General features: G+C 42.4%; 1 protein-coding gene across 5 annotated transcripts in view; it reads right to left on the reverse strand.

Moving 5' to 3' along the window:
• The window catches only part of MGAT4D (MGAT4 family member D), a 95,180-nt gene that overhangs the window by 24,519 nt on the left and 47,864 nt on the right, over window positions 1–22,797 (reverse strand). For all 5 annotated transcript variants that reach the window (XM_067568009.1, XM_067568008.1, XM_067568010.1 and 2 more), the window contains 4 exons: window positions 18,046–18,179; window positions 14,782–14,828; window positions 5,739–5,852; window positions 3,325–3,400 (listed from right to left, as the gene is read on the reverse strand). In XM_067568009.1, coding sequence (XP_067424110.1) covers window positions 3,325–3,400; window positions 5,739–5,852; window positions 14,782–14,828; window positions 18,046–18,179 — 371 coding nt within the window. The remainder of the gene's footprint in view (window positions 1–3,324; window positions 3,401–5,738; window positions 5,853–14,781; window positions 14,829–18,045; window positions 18,180–22,797) is intronic.

Below are 22,797 nucleotides of genomic sequence, written 5' to 3' on the forward strand. Positions count from 1 at the left end.
GGGATGGATCACTTGATAAATTGCCCTGTTCTGGTCATTCCCTCTGAAGCATCTGGCACTGCCCTGTCAAAAGAGAGGATACTGAGCTAGATGGACCATTAGTCTGACCCAGTATGGCCATTCTTATATTCTTAAGTTAATTGTAGTGAATAAGGAAAAAAATTGTGAGATGGCAGGGTTGGCTACAGATACTGGAGTGGAAAAGCACCTAAAAAAAAAGTGAGAGTTTATAACAAATTCTGAATGAAGATTGTAAAAGTTGCTGTCATATTTAATGTTTCCACTTCAGTTCCCTTGAGTGTTGATAGAAAGCACTTCCCAACAACTGCAGTAATTGACCTACTCAAAGATGCTTTCAGCTTTGGAAATGCATAATTATCTCAGGATAAAACAACTCCAAATGGACACAAGAAATAACTGCCTCTCCTCCAAGGTATGGAGAGATTTGATTGCCTGCTTTTATGGATGACTTACAACCCTATTTTCCTAGCCCTGGCATTAATACAAGTGTCTCAAGGGGCTAATGTACTGCAAAAAACTTGAACAGTTACAGTGAAAATGACAATTGTTTCTAAACATCCTTCAATCTTTTACTGATTAACAGAGGCAGTACCAAGTACAAAAAGAGCAGAGCTGAAGATATAGTAGCTCATCACATACAAAAACTTAAAATGGAAGAGATGACTGAATAACTGTTAGGTCTTATTATCTTCCCAAAAATATTTATTTGTGATCAGTGCACTTCGCAAAGCAGCTCATTCAGATCCCAATTCAGCAAAGAACTTATATTTAAATGCTTTGCTGAACTGGGGCTTTACCTGGCCTATGATAGTAAGTGAACTGTAGATACATAAATTACTCTCTTTTCAATTTCACAAGTTCGTATGTTATTTACCAAAATATTATTTCTGAAAAAATCGTAAAATAAACTCTCAGTTTTCAGATTTCCCTAAAATACTAAACATACCCAACAAGTAAAACAAAAGTGTCAGAAAAATGTCACCAAACCGCAATTTTATTCCAAAATGTTCCTAGTACAGTAGGGTAAGTAATGGGCTGAGGGAAAGGATTTTTAAGCTTTTTCTTCATGTTATGAAGCTTCCAAATAGTGGCCTAGAGTATTCCTGTTAGATTCATGCTTGGAGTGGGGCCTCAACTGCCCCTGTACACCCATTTCATCCCCCCATCCCCTTCACTCTGTGGAAGCCTCTCTGTACAGATCAGGGTCTGTGCTGGGGAAAAATTCAGAGACTAGGCAGGCTAACGGAAGGAAGAATGACAGGCTGGGAGAGGGCCAGGAGGAAGGGCATCACTTCCCTTCTAGTCCTCCAGAAAAGTCTTAAGGATAACACAGCTATGGGCATTACCACAACCCAGGGCTGGGTCTATATGCCACAAGACAGCCTTGAAGACTTCTCAAATAAACATGTAATTATACTTAAAAGAAAATGAAAATTCATAACCATCATGGTTATGCAAGCACCAATATTTCTGGTATTGTTACAATCTGCCCCAATCACACCAACACAAATAGAAGTACAGAACATCTTCTCCGGATGCTTGTAAGGTGCGTTAGAAACTTGGGTAACATTTTCAGAAGTGTGCAAGTGACACAGGCATCTCAGTCCCATTTTCAAACATGACAGCTGCTTAGGAGTTTATGTCCCACAGACTTTCACTGATACCTTAGCTCCTAAGCATCTTAATCATGTTCGAAGGTTGGGCTTAGGTTCTTAAGTAGAGCTGGTCAGAAATTTTCGGATGGAACATTTTTCCACCAGAAAATGCTGATTCATCAAAAATCAACATGTTCTGCAGGAATGTGTCTTTTCTGACAAAATACTGATGGAAACCAAGCAGGTTTCTGATGGAAATCTGCCTCCCAGGCAGTTCCAAAATGTGCTTGGTTTCCTTCCAGCTCCCCCTCTAGCTCCTCAGGAGCCCAGCTGGTGTGCTGACATGGAGCCAGAAGCCTGGAAGCTCTGGCTCCATAGCAGCCTGCCTGGTAGGCTGATGGGGAGCTTCTGCAAGACTGCAAGCTTCCAACTCCTCAGGGGCCTCGGCTTCCTGGCTCCAGGGCAACCTGTAAAGTGGCTGGCTGAGGAATCAGGGATTCCAGGCTCCCACAGCTTCTCAGCAGCCTGGGGATCCCCAAGCTGTACAGCTCCTCACCTGGCATGTTGCTGGGGTTCTGGACAGCCTTGGCCATTTCATTTCAATCTTTTAGAAATATTTCCAACTTGGAATTCCAATTCTGTGGGTAATTTCTACATCTCATTTTGTTTCAGAACAAAATTGGTTTGAAATTTCATTATTTCCTGCAGAACAAGATTTTCAATCTCTGGCCAATTCTACTCCTAAATCACTTTGAGAAATTTATCCAAAGCCAGTAGCAGTTCCAGGAAAAAGGAGAACTGCCCTTCTTTGTGACCCATCCTGCTGCTGACCACCTGGGAGAACCCTTCCATGCAGAACCGTAGGATCCATCATGGGATTGGGGGAGCCTCATTCCCATTCCTGTTCTTTTCCCACCTGAAGGAACAATTGCACATCATGGAATTTCTGGACACTCTCCTCTCTAGTTGAACCTATATTAAAACACCAAACGAAGTAAAGATGCTTTCTAACAACTGGTATTCTTTCCTGGTTTCATCTCTGTCCCACACACATCACCGACCACAAATTTTAAACTAGTTTATGGTTTCTCTTAGACAGCTGTTGTGAAACTTACAAGATAATTACAGTGCACTGCATCATTTTCATTGCAGAGTGCTAATCAGCCAGGTGTCTTGATTTCTACTGAATTAAGCCCAGATCTGCAGATCTTCCATGGACCCAAGCTCCCACCCATTCTTGGGAATTTGCAGTTCAGCATACAGACACCCCAGTTTGTTTTAATGATGTACTAGTTCTCATTTTCCCATTTGGAAAAATCCTTTGAGAGATTTTGGCCAGTTAAAGACTTGGGCTGTCACCAGATCTATAATCACACTCTCCATTTATATTACAAGCAAAAGCTCATTAAAAATACAGATTCCCTTAGGAAGCTGTTTGATGGTTCAGTTAGACTTGCAAACTATCATTTAGCCCTGTGAATGTCAGAAAGGTACAAATGGAACTACTATTTCAGATCAAATACATAGCTGTAAGATTAATAACTGAAAATATGTAGACTCATGCTTATAAATGACATGAGCACATATACTGAAAAACGCAGAAGACTTATCTTCATTGTGTGATTTAACACTAATTAAACGGCCAACACTAAAAATCAGCACATTTTATTTGTTCATTTATAGCTGGTTATTGATAAAGTGAACATACCTGTAAATAAAATGTTCCCTTAGGTTGTGCATATAGCATTAAAAAGCTATAATCCAAATTCTGTTTAGTTCTCCACCTAAATATAAGCAGCAAATTCTGTTAAATTTAACTGGGTTTCTCAATGGAATTATCAGCATAATACAAGCATTTGAACACTGCAGTTATGAAGTCTATACCAGCAACTACCCCCATTCACTGTTAACTGGATCAGAGGAAAGCTAGTAAAAAAAGTTTCTGATTCAAAGTAAACTCAGTTTTAGAATTTCCTCTATGCATAGTACGTATACCAATGTGTGTGTGTCAGGTGAAATAAAGCACTCCTCTTGTTTTGTTATAAATAGCAACAGTCAACACAGTTATAATTTGAGATTACATCAAGCAGTAAAATAGAATGCTTTTATGAGTCAACACAGAGGCAGGTTGATCAACTTAATTGTAGTATTTAACGGTAAAATGTAAATTTTCCTCTAAAAAGCAAACCATCTCATTTTACTATCTAGAGAGTTGATATTTGTTAATCTGTGACAAGACTTTAAAAAGTAGTAGATTTAAAAAAAATTCATAAATTGATTGCTGTAGTACATCTAATAGGCTTATGACTTTAATTAATCAAATTTCATGTACCAGATACATTTCTAAACTAGGAATATTTTACTTTTGTTATCTGAGTGTATATATATTCAATTTTCAATACCTTATAACTTTGTTCGTCTGTAAAGATCAAATAAGTGATCATTTCATGCTTACCACCAAATCTTTTTCAGGCAACCTTGCTCATAGAGTTTCAATGGGGCAATAATACTTGGATGGCCAAATCCTACTCACTTTTTTCACACATCTAGCACGCAAGACCCTGTAATTAATTTATTACTCATTCTCAACATTCTTTCTGAGAAGTGACAGTCCCTTAAAATCTATCACCTTCATCAGAAGCTGGTGACTTTACAAATCCAAATGATCGCCTGGGGTCAAAAGTTTAAAGGCGTTTGAGGCCAAATTAGAAAGTGCATACAGCACTCAAAATAGGAAATTCCAATATTAAATAGTTTTATTCATTCGAGATTGGGACAAAAGTTAAATATCAAAATCTGTGTGGAACACAATTCCACAAGTAATTTAGAAATATCAAAAATGGACTATTTAGACATTCCGGAATTGAAACATTTCTATTTGGTTTGTCAAACTGATGGAAATGTTTCATTCTGCATCAGTTCAACACTGAACCGTCAACCTGAGCTACCATGATGCATCACGGGAGTCAGAGTTTGAGCGCATCACACCCCCATTCTCTTCTCTGTGCCATGCCCCTCAGTTGAACTGTATCTCCCATAATTCACCACTATGATTCGACCAGAGGAGAGATTAAGGTGATTCACTGGAGATGCGTCCAGTCAGAGAACCCAGCCCATAGAGAATAGGGGCATGAGCACCATGGCAGTTCAGGCAGACATAGATCTGGGCTGAAATTAAATGTTTTGATTTGGTTTGACAAACCAAATTATTTTGATTTGGGTCAGTCCAACCTGAAATGAAATTCTTAATTTCATTGTTTCTGAATGAAAATTGAAAAAAACTTTGCCAAAAACAAAATTTCTCATGAAAAATGTCAAATTTATGGAAATTGCATTTTGATGAAAAATTCCCAACCAACTCTACTGATATTAAATGTTGTTTATTTTTATTGTTTTTTTAAACTCCACAAAGCTTATTTATGAAAGAGTTCCTTCCTCACGTTATCTATAAAGGTGTGAGGATGACTGCAATTTACAAATTACACAAGTGGAATTCTAAAAATTTGAGCCTTGATAAAAGCAATTAGAAATATTGTACTCATATGTACCAACTCTTTGCTCTCTAGAAAGAATGGGGTTTAATTTAAAAAAACCCTGATTTCATTCATGTATGTAACATGCACTGCTGTTCTGCTGCTGTCATCTGTATTGCTTCAAACTGGCAGCTCATTGTTTTTGAGCACATGAAAGTGGAGCCACAAAAGTTGCTGGTGACAATCTAAAAACTTATTTTTGGTCTACAACAAATTGATTGGCTTCTGTAAACCAGCCAGTTTCTGGTTATGGTTTCCTGCTAATGAATTTGATGCAAGTAGTCCAATGATACTACTAGGAGTTGAGAAATGATTATTTATATTATATAGAAGTAAAAACAACAAAAGTTAGGCTATTTATCACCATAGAAGTTTCATCTTTATAAATCATCATCTGGATTTTTAGAAGCAGGACTACACGGAGAAGGTTTTGCTTTCACTCTGAAGTTGGACGGACACCAAAAACAATATTGCTTTCTCCCATACTTGTACTTCTATTAAAAAATTTTCAATGACCTTTTGTTTACCCTTATGGTCCTTATTACTATTGTACAAAATTCTTGGAAAGTTTTTACATAAGCTATCTTACCGTACTCTTTCCTTTGAGTCCCCAAATGTTTCCTTGAGATTGGAGAGGTCTGGGTAATAGGAAGCAGGAGGGGAAATAATCTCAAGAACACCCAACTGCACTTCGTTAGGGAAGCTGTAAAGAAAAGATTAGTAACTACTGGCTAAATCAACAAAAGGCACTTAGATGTTGCAACTCCCAGCATTGCAATGTCTAACTTTTAGACACCCTGTTGCTCAGTGGAACCCTGAGCACTGAGTTATACAATGCATGGGGAAAGTTAGGCACCTAAGAATGGGATTCTCAGAAGCCAGCAAGCTGATTAGGGAGCTGCCTAAGCTAGCCAGTAGGAAATGCTGAGGAGAGGAGCAGGGCCTAAGCCCCATTCCATAAATGCACTTAGGTGGCTAAGTGCCAGTCACAGGGAGGTGCCTATCTTCACTTGGAATTCACAGCCATGAACCCTTTCCTGCAGTTAGGTGCCTCAGGTCATGTCTATACATACTACAGTAGCGCTGCTGCACCAATACAGCTGTGCCACCAGTGGCGTACTGTGGTTCTCCAGCACCTGGGGGCCAATGCTTGTATTTGTGCCCACCCCTGACTCATGTGCCCCCCCACGCAAGTCAGGAGGGGTCCCTGATTCCCACCAGACGGCACCACCCCCAAGCTGCCCTAGAGACGGGAAGGTCTGTACCTGCGGGGTGGGGACATGACGCTTTCCTCCTCCTGCGCCCCGGGTACTTTTGGCACTCATAGTGGCAGCTCCCCCAACTCCGGCCGGGGTCCATTTCTGCCACCCCCTGCACTTACCTGCCATGTGGCACCCACTTCTCCTGCTCCAACCCCGCAGTCCAATCAGATCCGGTGCCGGCTCCCCCTACTGGGTGGGGGGCCCTCACTCCCTGGCCAGGGGGTCACCCACAGCTCCCTACCCCCCGCCTGCTCCTAGGTTCCGGCGTCCCCCCCAGGTCAACATCCACCCAACCCCCCCATCAGTATGCCACTGGTGTACCGCTGCAGCATGTTTGGTGAAGACACTATGCCGATGGGAGAAAACTCTCATCGGCATAAAAAAACCACTTCTGCAAGCGGCAGAAGCTACAAACATTAGCACTTATATCTGTATAACTTATGTCGCTCAGAGAAATGAAATAGTCACACCTCTGAGCAACACAAAGTTTTGCAGACAGACTATGTCTACAGTACAGCCTAAGTCAGGTCAGCTCTTTCTTTCAAAACTGAGTGAGTGTGAGAGAGAAACATACCACTCCACCACAGCCAATAGCCCAGTGGTTAGAGCACTCACCTAGGATGAGAGAGAACTGTTTTTCAAATCCCTACTCTGCCCAGTTTGGATCAGGGACTTACCACATCCCAGGTAAATTCCCTAATCACTGAGTTGATGGGTATTCTGGGGTGAGTGTACAGACAAAGTCCCTCCCTCTCCCGGCTGTCTTTTGTCTGAGGCCCAATCCTATAGGCATGCTCTGAGAATCGTTATGAGATTGTGCCCTGCAGGTGAGACAAATAGGGGAAAAACTAGTTTGAGAATCCTGCTGGAGTTTAGGCATCAGATAGGGTGCAGAACAGCTCAGTGGAGTCATGATTCAGGTGATTTTATGCATGCCCACTGGCAGAAACTTAGGTGTCTAGGGAATTTAAGCACCTACTGGTGTAGGCGGTAACTGACTGGACATTTTGAAGACCTCAGTGGTGATTAAAGAGGCAGTTAGGTACTTAAGAGCCTGTCTACACAATGGGATAATGAGCTCAATGGGGATATGCTTTCTAAAGCATATTAATGTGCTGCACATGAGTTGGTCCATGTAGACCCAGCTGGTGCACACTAAAGGTTCCCTGGTCTGCTTTGATGTAGTGCTGTTTGAAACAGTACTATGTTAAAGCACACAAGGGAAGGGAACCCTTAGACCTGCTGGTGCACACTATACGAGCCAATTAATGTGCAACACTTTAGTGCATTTTAGAAATTATTCCCCTGTACAGCTCATTACCCACCATGTAGACAAGCCCTAAATTCCTTTGTGGATTTAGCCCTCAGATGCTAATTCTGGCATAGTGATCTGTGCAGGCAGTCCCCATCTCCCATGTTCAGTCCCAGACCATGTCTACATGGGCAAAAAGGTGTTTTTTTTTAAATCAAGTTTATTCAACTAAGTAAACTTAACTGAAAAGCATACTGAGGCCTGGCCTACACTTGAAAGTTTTACGGTGGTGGTCCTCAAACTTTTGATTCCTGTACTCCCCCTTACCCCGTCTGCATCCCCCTATGCCAGCTCCCAGCTGCAGCTGAAAGCCAGGCCACAGTCAGAGGACTGTGGTTGCAGGTGGGGGCTGAGGCTGTTCCCAGCGATTCCGGGGGCCTCGGCAGCCAGGAGCCAGGCACTGAGGTCACAGGCCAAGGTGGGAGCTGTGCACCAAGACTGGGGGTGAGTGCCTGGGGCAGTGGAGGCTGATGCCCCGCACTGCAGCTACAGGGGGAGGGAGGGGACCAAGCCAAGCACCAAGGCTGCAGCTGGGCCCGGAGCAGAGCTCGGGGCAGAGTGGTGCTTCCTCTGCACCCCCTGAATATTCCTCTGTGCACCCCTAAGGGGATGCGCCTCACAGATGGATATTCCAGTAAAACAGAGGCTTTCAATTTTGGTTCAGGGGATTGACATTTTACTAAAATGGTTATACTAGTAAAAGCCCTAATGTGGACGCAACTATACTGGTATAAAGGTGATTTTTGCTGGTATAGTTATTTCCCATCCATATGGGAATAACTATGTGCTATAGAGAAGAGATGTCATACTTCATGTACACTTTATGCAGTCTTTGGGTTTCCTAGGACACATTTCCTGCTGGGGAGCAGGAAAAAAGCAATCCAGGACAGGACAGTAGCAGGCTACAGCCAGACAGTTGCAGAAAATTTTGTTACTTTGTTTCTGTGCATAGTTTCCATTTTTAATAATGGGTTATCTCAAACTGGTCTGCTCGTCGGTAAAAAATGATTACCTTCCTTTTCGTAACAGTAGTTCTTCGAGATGTGTTGCACATGTTCAATTCAGGTGAGTCACAAGCAAACACACATGGAGGTGGGTTCAGAGTCTACGTGAACAGAGATTGTAAGACAACCCGTCCGAAACGGGCATCGTTTCTGGACTGATGGGAAATGGCATAATGAGAAGCATAAGTGTGGAATGATGACCAAGTGGCTGCTTTACAAATGGCTACAACTGGCACTGGCACCAAGAAAGCTGCAGAAGCTGGTTGTACAGTGATAGAGTGTGCCAACACTCTAAGTTGGTGGAACAGTATTAGCCAGTTGGTAGCACAAACTAATGCATGAAGAGATCCAGGATGAGTTTCTGTGTGGAAACTGGTTGGTTCTTTGTCTGTCTGCAAGCACTACAAACAACTGCATAAAGAATCTAAAAGATTTAGTCCAGTCCATGTGAAAAGCTAAAGCCTTTATCACATCCAACAAGTTAAGCTGTTCCTCATCCCTAATGTGCATGGGGTTTTGGAAAGAACATGGGCAAATAGATTGCTTGGTAAACATGAAATTCAGAGACTACTTTCATGAGAAATTTTGGGGGAGGACAGAGAAACTTTATTCTTATAGAAAATTGTGTAGGGGGAGGTTCTGACAGCAGAGCTCTCAACTCACCCCACCCTTCTGGCTGTGGTAATTGCCACCAAAAATGATACCTTCATTGAAAGATGAAATAGAAAGCAAGTTGCCAGAGGCTCAAAGGGAAGTCCTATGTATTTTGCTAGGACTAAGTGCAGATCCCAAGGAGGAATGGAGTCTCGTACATATTAGTATAATCTGTCCTAGCCCTTTAGGAATCAGGTGATTGATGGGGTTTGAGAAAAGGGATCCATCATCCACCAAGAAGTGGAATGCCAGAATGGCTGCCAGATGCAACTAATAGCCACACTCTGTTTTAGATCTAGCAGATAGTCCATCACAAAGTCCAGGGGTACCTGGATACACCTTTCGCATGAGACCAGGTAGAGAAACGCTTCCACTTAGCTAAGCAAGTGCTTCTACTTGAGGGTTTTCTGCTGTTCAGAAGCACTTTTTGAATGTCCTTCAAGCAGGGCTTTCAAAGGGTATCAGCCATGAAGTATCCACATTGTCCGATGGTATGGAACAGGCATCCAGGGTCCCAGGAAATTGCATCTGAATCTAATGGGAGAGATGGGAGAGGCTTGACTGACAGAATATTAGGATCAAGCACCAGTGTTGATGATGCCATGCCGGATGAGATGAACATGGGCTTGTTTCACTTTGAAGGCAATCCTGGGAAGCAAAGGAACAGGGGGAAAATGTACAGGAGAGATTTCTTCCAGGATAGAGAAAAGCTTCTGTCAACAAGCCTGGGCTGAGCCCTCATTGGGTACAAAACTGATATTTTCTGTTGGTTCTTGTTGCAAACAGGTCTATTTGGGGAGTTCCACATAGCTGGAAGATGGACCAGGCCAGACCTGGATGTAGACACCATTTATGGTGACCAGAGAAGAATCTGTTCAGCTTAAGCGCTAATGTGTTCTGTTTCTCTGGAAGATAAGCAGCTCTGAGATGAATTGGGTTGGCTATATAGAAGTTCCGGAGGCAAACTACCACCTGGCACAGTTGGTTCAACTGTGCCCCTCCTTGTTTATGTAAAACATGACCACTGAATTGTCTCTCAGAATTAACAAATTTTTTCCCCACTATGTGGGGGAGGAAAACCAAGCAGGCTAGACACACTTCTCTCAACTCCCTGACATTTGTGTGTCTCTTGAGATGACCAAAGACCCTGAGTCTGCAGGGACCCCATATAAGCTCCCTAGCCCAGAGAAAATGCATCTGTAACTAGAGTGAGAGTTAGTAGCAGGGGGAGAAAGGGAACTCCCAAGCAAACTTTCAGAAGGTCCATCCACCAGTCTAGAGACGACAAATCTAATATTGGCACTCCAACCACTTTATCCAAATGGTGATGACTTGGGCATACATGGATACTAGCCATGCCTGCAGCTTTCTGACATGTAATCTGGTGTGCTGAACTACATAGGTACATGCTGCCATCTGACCGAGAAAACTGAGGCAGCTGTGCAGTTCTGTGAGACGATATGCTCTCTGTCACAGAACTAAATCCTGTAAAATTTCTAACCTAGCTTATGGATGCAAGGCCACAGCCTTTATGGGATCTAAAACTGCCCTGATGAATTATTTTTGTCTGTACCAGTTTCAGGACTGATTTGTCTCAAATTACTAGGAGCCTCAGTGCGTTGAACGTGGACAGTGCGTTGAATGTTGATACACTGGTCTGAGACTCAAGTCCTATCCAACCTCTGATCAACCAGTCATTCAGGCATGGGAATATATGGACATCTGATTTTCGTAGGTGAGCTGTGATGTCTGCTATGCACTTCATGAACACTCGAGGAGCAGCTGACAGACAGAACACAAGCACTGTGAATTGATAATGGCACCTATTCATCCCAAATCTGAGATACTTCCATGTTGCAACACATGACAGCCATTGGAATTAAGTGTCCTTTAAATTGAGGACAGCGTACCAATCCCTATGCTCCAAGAAATGAATAGTTGAAGCTAGGATAACCATGTGGAATTTTATTTTCTTCAGGAATTTGTTCATCTGTCTTCGATCTAAAATAGGCCTGAGACCCCCTTTTGTCTTGGATATCAGGAAGTAGTGGGAATGGAAGTCTTTCCCCTGAGATACAATGGGACTTCCTCTATGGCCCCTGATTGAAGAAAAGATTGGACCTCCTGTTGAAGGGCAATCTCGTGAAAGTGGCTCCTGGAGAGGGCTGAGGATGGTGGATGGGTGGTAGAAATTAACTGGATAGCATACCCAGTTCTACTGTGCTTAAGACCCACTGGTCTGAAGTTATATGGACCCAAGCACTTATCCTACTTCCTAAGTGTCTGGTAAACAAATGATGGGGAACAGAGAGAGCTATGGTGACTGGTACGCTGTCCTTGACAAACCTATCAAAATGCCTCTTTGGATGAGGCAGCTGGTCAGGATGAACCCACTGATTCTTAGGAGGAGGGCAGTGGAGGGCATCTCCTATAACCTTTGCCCTTTTTCCTTAGCAAATCTTGGGACTGGAAAGCAAACCCCTGGTGTCTGTATGGCTGCTGCAGATCAGTTGGGATCAGCACTGTCTGTTACCTCCACATATCTTTCAGGGGTGGGCCTCAACAGACCTGGCACAGACTCCGGAGGTGGCAATCCCCTCTTGGGAGGTGACAAGTGTTCGGGAAGGGAGTCTCCTCTGAATACTTTTTTCAGGTCTCTGCCTCTGTCTGGCTTCAGTACTGATGCAGCTAAGCAAGGAACCAAACCTGAGGAAGGTTTGAGCCTTTTCTTTGGAACTTTGGAATAGTTCCCAAGGAGCTGCAGACATTTCCAGTGGAGCGCTCTGTACCAGATGATGTTCTTAGGGCGGTCCCCAAGTGTGACAGCTCTGATGGGGGTTATAGTGCTGCCTCCATAAACAAGCACTTAAACCTTGCTGCTCTATTTTTTTTGAGCAGAGCTTGTATCCTTTGCAAAGGATACATGTGTTAGTAGCATGGGATTCCCCCAATCATTTCAAGCAGGCCAGGTGTGGATCACTGACTGGCATGGGTTTTGCACCTGATCCAGCACAGGATTTAAACCCTGGCAAATGCAGCATTTTGTTCCAATACCGGTCCCAGTACCGAAAGATAAAAAGCAGTCAAACAAGACCAAAAATGGAAAGCTAGCACTAGAAGTTGTCTAATTATAACCAATAAACCAGTTAAAAAAACAAAAAAAGGAAGAAGAAAAGAAAAGAAGACAGGATCTGTATACAGAAAGGAGTGAGGGAAGCATGTGAGTTAACAAGCCTGAATTGCTCTGACCATTGTGACTGGCAGTAAGAAGGAACTGAGGGAGACTGTGTGCTGGTATAAGAGATAGGATCCACTCCCAGTGGTGAGTGGTGGCAGAGGGCGCCTGAACCACCCCAATGGTAGCACTGAGGGGAAAAAAATCTCTGACATCTGTGCACAGGATATGCACACACTCTACAATGGAAGCATCTGATGAAGTGAGCTGAGTCTCACGAAAGCTTATGCCTCCAAAAATTAAATTTGGAAGTGTTTAAAGTGCCACAGAACTCTCGTTGTTTTTGCTGTATGCAGACTAACACGGCTACCCCTCTGGAACTATACCAGCATAAAGCATCTTTATAGTGATATAACTACATCCACACTAGAGGGGCATTGTACAACCTTCTAGTGTAGACAAGTCTTCAATGCTTTTGTAATCACATTTTAAGATCTTTAAGAAAGCTTGGACTGATCATGTTCTAGTCTTTTTTGCCAATGTAGACAAGGCCACAGTGACTTCATTTGGACTCCACATGGGTATAAAGGCCTATTACATGGATCCTTGTGCAGGATCAAGGACTACAATGCATTTGCTGAGAAGAATAGATATTTAGTAAATATTTTGCTCCAGAGTAGTATTTATAATGTGGGCCAAGCCAAGTAAATCTTTGGTATTACTCCACTGACTTCAGTAAATATAGGACTACTTATGAGTAAGGATTTTAAAACTGGATCCATAATTTTATATGATAAAACAAAAGATACAAATGCAAGATTCAAAAGCATCAAAAGAGGAACATATTGATAGAAGAGAAGGTAGAATGCTGCTGTACAACAGTGAAAACATCTGTCCTGCAATAAATAACATTTCTAAGAACTATAAGCTATATGTAATACAGATAATCAATTCAGAAGCAGGTTTATGCATCAGGAAAAAAAAAACAACGCCATTAATACAGCACAATGTACATAAAAATGGCCATAATGGGTCAGATCAAAGGTCTATCTAGTTCAGTTGCCAGACGTTTCAGATGGAATAAACAGAACAGAGGAATTTACGAGTGACCCATCCCGTCATGCAGTCCCAGTTTCTGGTATGTAGATATTATCTATTATACTCTTTGGGCAGGTCTACCCTACCACTTAAGTCAATGTAACTTATGTTGCTCAAGAATGTGAAAAAGCCACGCCCCCCCCCCGAGCGACACAAGTTACAGCAACCTAAGCGATGTCCAAACCAGCACTATGTCAGTGGGAGATGCTCTCCCAGCAACATAGCTTCTGCCTCTCGTGGAGGTGGAGTAATTACGCCAACAGGCAAGCGCTCTCCCATCAGCATAGAGTGTCTTCACCAAATGCACTGAGCTGCGCCAATATAGTGCTTCTAGTGTAGACTAGCCCTTAGTCATTCAACTGTCTGTCCACTCTGCATCCTTCATTGCATTTAGTTTTTCTCCTCTAGTGACTACAGGTTGATACTTAAAAAGCAGCATCAACAATGCAATGTTTTTCACAACCAGCTAACACTGCCGCAATCAATACACCATTTAAATGGGCAATTCAAGCACTTGTTCCTTTCAAGCAAAGACTTTCAGTTTTTCAAATGTGTGGGGTACTCTAAACATCTACCAGAGAGTAGGAGAAGAGCAAGCAAAATTACAGTGAAATCTCAACCTTAACTATACTTCTTCATTACAGTCACACTTGAATTCAGTCTTTTCAAAATTACTTCATAATGAACGGCAATACAGAGAACTGAATTTAGTGCATTTCATTGAAGCATACTGCTATCCAAAATCCATGACCCTTAAAAAAGAAGTAGAACTGCTACCCAAACTAGCAAAGTCATTTAGAAAATGACACAGATATCAGCACAGATAACTACAGAGTTCAGAGGGAGGACGGAGGTCAATGGGGGACACAGTGTATGAATACCCAGGTGCTTTGGATTGCACCATTAATTTCTTGGAAAGCAGGCTCACATTGAAAAAATAAACATATCAAAGGTTAGAACTGCAACCTAAAATCATTTAATTAAACATGTTTATGAAATGTGAATAATGACAGTAATGGCATCATTTCAGCAAGTTTTAATTTTGTAGATTATTGTTGAAATGTTGCAAATTTTATGTAAAACAGAAAAGCAATTAGCCATACAATGGGACCTGAGACAGGACTTACTTGGTTCTAACACTTTCTGCAATGCTGTTAACATACTCTGCATTCACCTAAAAAAGTAAAAAAAAAAAAAAAAAAAAAAGTTTCAAAACACACTCCTTCATTTTACCCAATTTAATATTTTCATTAACTTCCAATCTAGTTGGTATAAGCATACACACAAGAGACTTCATTGCCTAGTTTTTTTATTCTAGGCAACAGTACTTATATCAGTGTTCCTATAACTAAATATTGTTGCGTTACCAAGGCATCTGAATTTGTATTATAAATCATAGATGCTTCATTTGTGTGTAAGTTATTTGTCTATGGACTATATACAAGTTCTCTCATCACTTTAGTAAGTGAACGAGCACACATCTGTGGCAACCTATCTACAGTCTCTAGATGTGAGGACTGAAATGAGTATGCCCTCCTTCTCCTGTTTTCAGTAAAGAGGTCATTTGGATTAATCATCAAAGATCACTAACTTTTATTAACCTGACCCTATTGGTGGTGAGAAAATTCACCTGAGCAAACTTTCCTTGCCTAGGGCTATTCATATCCAAAGTTTTAAATAGGATTTTGCCCCTCATTTAACTAACTGGTGGTATTTAGCCTGGAAATTACGATGTCAGATTTTGTTCATTGCCATACAACTAGCAGTTTTAGTATGGAAAATTCAGGTTTTAACTAAATGAAAATCTAACAGTGCTTGAAGGTGCTGTCCCTGTGGAGGTCATCCTGCCAGTTTAGAATTGGTTGTTTTAAAAAAAGTTATAGCCAAGCTTGATCACAAGATATACACTAAAACAGCAATAAGTCAATAATACATAACTTTGGTGAGGGTTCACGAGAGAAAGCTACTTCACCAACTTTTTTACTCTCATACAGTCATGATACTACTTAGAGTTACCCAGGATACCATGATCCGCAGAAGCTTCAAGGGCTAATACAGCTGTTGTGCCCTAAGACACGTCACACTTTTGGAATTGGGCAGCTACACCAAACTAGAAAGTGACCCTGAGGATTCCAGGGGAGGGATTCCACCCTTCTTACCCCACATTACTCTGGCCTGGCCTCTATACACTGCTACAGCAGCATAAAAGGACAAGAAAAGTTCTTAGCTGACTGGCAGGGAGCTCCTCTGGTGCAGGCACTACGCAAAGCTGCTGTAGCAGCCTTACATAGGACCCCTCACAAGCTTCTACACTGGAAGTGTGATGGGAGGTACAGCACATAATCGCACTCCTCCCTAACATGATGTTAAATGTACCTTATCACTCAGTGTAGGCGGCGATTGTTTTAATTAATACGGTGTCAACTGGTCATGGCTAACTCTAGTGTGAACCTAATATTTCTGCCTCTGCCTTCCATTAGGGGTCCACCAAAGAGGCAACTTTAATTCCCACTGAGGAGCAATAGGCATCACCATGGAATAACTGAATTGGTATACTCGGCAGCTGTCCTGGCCACATCCCCTTTACAGCAAGTATTACTCACTTTTACCTCAGGGATGGCCTATTACTGTCTACTCCTCATAAGTAGCTTCTTTATGCCACTGCAACCTAGACCCCGGCAGAGCAGGGCCCTCTACCATGACTTATCCCACTGTAAAATAGTTTAAACCCTGAGTAAATTTAGCTAGACTGGAAACTAAGCCAGTAAATTGTGACAGTGATCTGGACCTGAAGGAGAAGTCAGGATCCTATTTAAGCTGATAAGATGAAGTGTGAGCTAGGCATTATTTATAGTTTGAACAGTTATAAATGAGGTTAACTAAACTTTATCTTTTATGTTTAATAATTACATTTAATAAGTGGAAATTAGCAGTTGTTAAAGGAAACACAAAGACAGCTAGATTCTGAGAATGGATGTGGGTCTTGAACAGTTCCCCAACCACCATCATCTGTCTACAAATAGTTGTTGCTAACTAATGCACTTATTTATATTAGGTGTATTTTGTAGCTATAGTTCTTTTACAATAAGAACAAGAGATTCAGGGAGAGGAAAATTCCCACTTACCCTGAACAGTCTAATTTATACACAACATCTTTTTCAAACAGGAGCTATTTATGTTTTGTAGATTTTATAATCACAGTATTTGCTTTTCTCAGAAAAGCTGCCACTTCACATGCAGTCTGCTGGAGTGTCAGAGCACCTTGTAAAGTACCCATAATCTTAAATGGCTGATTAATATTTGTATTTCTTTCAAATTAAGGTAATAAGCTCAGATTTTTTCAGGTTCGATGGACTTTTTGTGGATGACTTTTATTCCTTTCATTCTGAAAATAGAATATTTTGTGTTAAGAGACAAAGGAATTCATATGATTTTATTTGAAGGAGATGTGCAAGCAGAGAAAGAGTGCCTGGGAATATAATGTGACATTTGTTACCTGTACCATAATTTTTTCACAGTTCTCTTCTAGATGAGAAGATCAAGGCACTGACCACTACACATGTCCTCATAGGCATGGGCATTTTATGACTTCGAACATCATTCCAAAGGATGATGTCAGCTTCTAGCATATAATTAAATAGGATTCCATGCAAATTCCAACTCCTGACCATATGATTGATCCTTTATTGACAAGTAGGGATGTTTTCCCATATTTGAATTGCATGAAGAAATCTTTACAAAAGCAATGATGACCAGTAAATGGAGTGTTTCATACATACGATACTCACACACAGATTCCTATATTGTCCCTTTATTAACTTAAAAACATCTGTGCATACTAATGCTACCTCCAGTAGTATACTGATGGGGAAGGGGAGGCAGGAAGGAGCCATAACCCCGTGTGCCGGCCTGGGGGGGCGCCAGATGGGCTCTTGGAAAAGGAGCCACCCCCCGCTGTCACAGGAGGCCAGGGACCGCCAGTCTTTGACATCCTCAGTGGCCGCACCAACCCCAGCTCTGATGTGCCAGCAGCCGAGGGCTCCCGCTGCGGGGCCCTTCTGCCCCTGCGCTGGGTGCAACTAGGGAGCCGCGGGGACCCTGGCTGCAGAGGGGCTAATCAGCCTACTAATGGCAGGGCTCTGGGGCAGAGCCCATTATGCCCCACCACCACCACCAGGCAATCTGGGGGCATCTGCCCGTCACTCCCACTTCCTGCCGCCCCCACAGTGGGGGAGGAGGGAGTGGAGGAGAACAGAAAATGGGCCCGCAGACATCTCCCACCTTGCAGGGCGCTGCTGCTGCTGCCACTGCCACCACAGGGTTGTGTGTGTGCGCGCAAATGCAAGTATTGGCCCCCGGGTGCCACAGACCCATAGTATGCCACTGCTTACCTCTGCTACAAAGATAACCACTACACAGTCATTCTTCTGCTCTGCAGACATCTCATAGAAGAGAGAGTTCAATGTGCCCATCAGATAACTTTGTTTTTCCCTTTTCACAGTAGGAATACCCATCACAAGGGAGACTGCAAACAGAAATCAAAATAATTTCATCTCAGATCAAATAGATGCTATTTAGTGACTTTTTTTTTCAATTTTATATGATGAAAACAACACACAGAAAAGGGACTATCATTAATAGGAACTTCAATAGATTGATCAACTAGTTAATGTTTGTACAGAGTTTTGACAGGATATGAACTGCAGTATGGCATGGGACATACTGTGTGTCCTAATCATAAATTAGGTTGGAGACATTTTAATTTGTACTGTACAGATATTAAGTCTACATTACATAGCTGTTAAGCAGTTTTGAAGTTTCTGATCACATTTACACAGGAATGTTAATCTAGTTTGTGCACTCTGAATGCAACAAATTAAATACATCGAACCAAAGCGTGTCCATTGCATTTTGTTTTGATGCTTTAAGGTACTTGCTTTTATAATCACTGCATCCACACAGCTTTGAGCTTGTTTGAATTAACTGCTCAGCACTCTAATCTGTGATTTTAATTTTTGGTGCATTCTGGGATGACTACCAGAAACTACAGACATTTTGGGGTTGGGAGTCAAACTAACAAACCCCCATGACACCTCTCCTGACACCCATTAATTTTGCCAGAGCTATCTTAGAACTGCTGTCAAGTAGCACGGAAGACAAACTGCTGAACAGTGTAATTGTAACAGACATTAACACAAACAGAATCAGGTACGTGCATTTGGAATCATGCAGGTGGATGGATTTGGCTCTGCTTTTTCATAAGGCTCTTGATGCTGCAGCAATATAGCTTATGAACAAGGTGGAAGTTGAGCAATTACTTCTGCAGAGCATTTCTCTTGAGCAGATTTACTCAGTGGAGCGCTACTTCTGGACTTGGCCAAATAGCAGTGACTGGGGGAGAGCACAATGATGCAGAACTAAGATAACCACAGTGCCAGCAGAACTTCAGAATGACAAAGGCATCTTTCCCAGGAATCTGCACAGAGCTCACTTTAGAACCGCAGTGGCAGAAGACCAACATGAGAGATCCCTTGAGTATGAAGAAGCAGGTTACCATCATCATCTGGAAGCTCATCACCCCCAATTGCTTCCGGTCAGCAACTAGATAGTTTGGTATTGGTAGATTAGTTACTGGGGCTGTTGTTATGGAGATGTGTGATGCTATGAGGAGGGTTCTGCGGTTGCATATCATAAAACTTGGCAATGTACAGGAGGTTATTGATAGCTTTGCATGGACGAGGTTAACAAACTGTACAAGGGTTACACTGATGGTCACACATGCCTATTCTGTATCCTACACGCCAGACCAAAAACTTCAATAGAAAGGGGTATTTTTCCCATGTTGCTGCAAGGCCCGCTTAATCAATGGGGAAGATTCACCAATATTAATGTAGGGTGGTCTGGAAAAGATGCCAGGATATTTAGAAACTCAGGCTTGTTTAAGCAAAGGACTATTTGCTCCCTGGAACGTTATGGACATTGATTTAAGATGTGTCCTGTCATTGTGGGAGATCCAGCTTACATTCTGCTACCCTGGCTTCTGAAGCCTCACACTGGATGCTTGTGAAAGAGAAAGGAGTGGTTTGACTTTACCCTGAGTAGTTGCAGAATCCCTGTGGAGTGTGCTTTTGGAAGATTGAAGGGTAGGTGCCAGTATCTTATGAAAAGCCTGGATGTCTCTCACCATTATCACTTGTGCGATAAATGCCTGCTGTATTTTGCCCAACAACTGTGAAAGCAAGGGAGAGATTTTGGAGACTAGATGGGAGCAGATGGTAGAGAGACAGTCTGAACATTAAGGACAGCCAGAGAAGGTGCCTCTACATAATGCCCCACGTCATCAAGGAAACAGTCAGGGATACACTGTGCTCCTACTTTGAGGCCATGGTATAACTGGGGTAATAAATGTATTATAACCAAGGAAATGTGTGTTTGAGGTTATTAAAAACTGACTGTAAGGAAGAAAGGGATGCTATGCCATTTATGGGTTGAGCTATACCTCAAAAATTGGTTACTTATGGTACAGTAACTGATGTTCTTTTAGATGTATTGTCCACATATATATTCTACCGTTGATATACATGGACCTAGTGCACTTGAGCCCAAGACTTTTGGTCAGCAGGACCCATTGGAGTGGCAAATGCACCTGAGTATTCTCTTACCTCCAGCTGAGGACAGTAAGAGTGTGCCCAGTCCAACTTTACCTTGGTTGCTTCACCACTGGAATCTTGATGATAATAGTAGAGATGGAGGGCAGGTGATGTACAACATGTTGAAGAAATGGAGGTTCTTTAACTGGAGGTTCTTCGAGATGAATGGTCTCTATCTGTATTCCACATGTGGATTCATGTGTGCAGCACCTGCCTGAGATCGGAGATTTCTAGCAAATAGTGTCCGTTGAGCCACACCTGCATAATCACTCTCTTAGTGTTCCAAACAGAGGGTACAAGGAGCAGTGTGGACTGATACTTCTCCAGTTCCTCTTCTTACTGTGAATCCAGTCATGATCTGAAGCAGAAGGGAAGGAAGGCTGGTAGTGGAATACAGAGAGGGATCACACATCTCAGAGATCTTCCAATTACATTAAGTAATCTCCATTTCATCTTCAAGTGCTGGTCCCTGTGTGTATTCCATATGTGACGGATTGGTAAGCAATAGTCAAACAGGAGGGAGGTGCGAGGATGCAGTTGGTATAGATGTCTGTAAGACTGCTGTCCCCACAGCTGCTTCAGCAAGAAGAAGCCTAGACTAACTTGTAATGTTTCATGAAAGTATGGCTAGAGCTCCAGATAGCCCCCTTACATGTGTCCAGTATAGGTACATCTCAAAGAGATGCTGTAGAAGTTGCTTATGCTTCAGTGGAATGGGCTTCCACCCCATCCCAGGGAGGAATATGCACCAGTTGATAACAAAAGAATGATGCAGACAGAGATCTACTTAGAGTCTCTGAGCAGATAATGCTGGTCCTTTTTAAATCATTCCACTAAAGCGAGAAATAGTCTAGGCATTTTCCGGATTGGCTTTGTCCTCTGCAGAAAGAATGTCACGGACCCTCAGATGTCAAGAGAGAGAAGTGTTCTCTCCTCATCGGAAACATGAGGTTTTGGAAAGAATACCAATAAGTGAATATGTTGACTCATATGAAAAACTCAGGAATTAATTAGGGATGAATTTTGGATGGAGGCAAAAGGAAACTTCCTTATGAAACGTGGTATATGGCAGATCTGTCATAAGCACTTCTAGTTCACTCACTCATCTGACTGATGTGATGGAAACGAAGATAAGTGGTGTTGGAGGTGTAAGACAGAGTGAGTGGCTAGTGGTTCAGAGGGAGGTCTGGTAAGTATTGAAACAACAAGATTAAGATCTCATTGTGGTGTTGGTTTCATCATAACCCTCAACTGAAGGATGGAAGTTGCCGATTGTTGCAAGGTGTACTCACAGTGAGTTAATAGAAAGGCCCAACATCTTGACAGTGAGTAAGTAGTCTAAAATAACAGGAATTCCTGCAGATTGTGGGGAATAATTGGTTCTTTTGTGACCATGTAGAGAAATTTCTCCATTTCAGGCCCAGGACACTGAACAGACACAGGATTTGATGGACAACAACATGTATGTGATGTTTGGAATGACTTTAGACCAACAATCATCCAGGTAAGAATATATGTCGATGTCTCTTTTGCATAGATGGGCAGCCATTATTGCCATGCACTTGGTAAAAACCCTCAGAGTTAATGACAGGCTGGAAGGGGAGGATGATGAATTGGTAGTGGTCGTCTCCTACAACAAACTTCAGGAATGTCCTGTGGCTAGGAGGCATCGCCAAATGGAAGCAGGCATGCTGTAAATTGAAGGCAGCATACCTGTCTCCTGGATCAAGGGAGGAAATAATCATAGCCAGGGACACCATGCAATTTTATCTTCTGGATGTATTTGTTGAAGTTCTGAAGGCCATGAATAGGTCTGAGACTTCTTCTGTCTTTGGGTATCAGAAAGTATTGGGACTGTAAACCCCAGCCCTGATGAATATAAACCTCTACTGACCCCAAATGTAGAGTCTGTACTTCTTGCCTTAGCACAGATTTGTGATTGTGTCTCTTTAGAGGGACTGGCTATTGGGGTGGGGGAGTTGGATGGGAAGAAACTGGAGGGTATATCCTGATTCCACCGTGGTTGGCACGAAGGCAAGGGCTTCCTCCTGTGTGACCTTTTTGGCCTCTTGGACTGGTCAGCATGCCAGAAACGGTAATACTGCTGCCTGGGCTGGTATTGAGGATGACATTTTGTCCTCTGTCATTGGTGTGTAGAGACACAAGGATATCAACACCACTCTCGAGTTCTTTAACCTATCCAAATCCTCATCCATCTTGAGAACAAGGCATAACCTTCTAAAGGGTGTCTTCAAACGTTCATTGCAACTCAACAGAGATCCTGGAGGAATGCAACCAGTAATATCTATGCATAGTCACCACTGTCACTAGAGTCCTACTGTGGAGTCTGCATCCAAAGAAGCTTGTAGAGCGGAACAAGAGATAAGGCATCCCTCAGTGATGAGTGACTGAAATTGCTCTCTGGAATGCTCTGGTAGATGACTAGCAAACTGGGATATTGCATCCCACTTATAGAAGTCCTACCATGTCAGC

This window comes from Emydura macquarii, unplaced genomic scaffold (assembly GCF_026122565.2).
Source record: "Emydura macquarii macquarii isolate MOO-44397 ecotype Brisbane River unplaced genomic scaffold, CSIRO-AGI_Emac_v2 contig_2834, whole genome shotgun sequence".
NCBI classification, from domain to species: domain Eukaryota; kingdom Metazoa; phylum Chordata; order Testudines; family Chelidae; genus Emydura; species Emydura macquarii.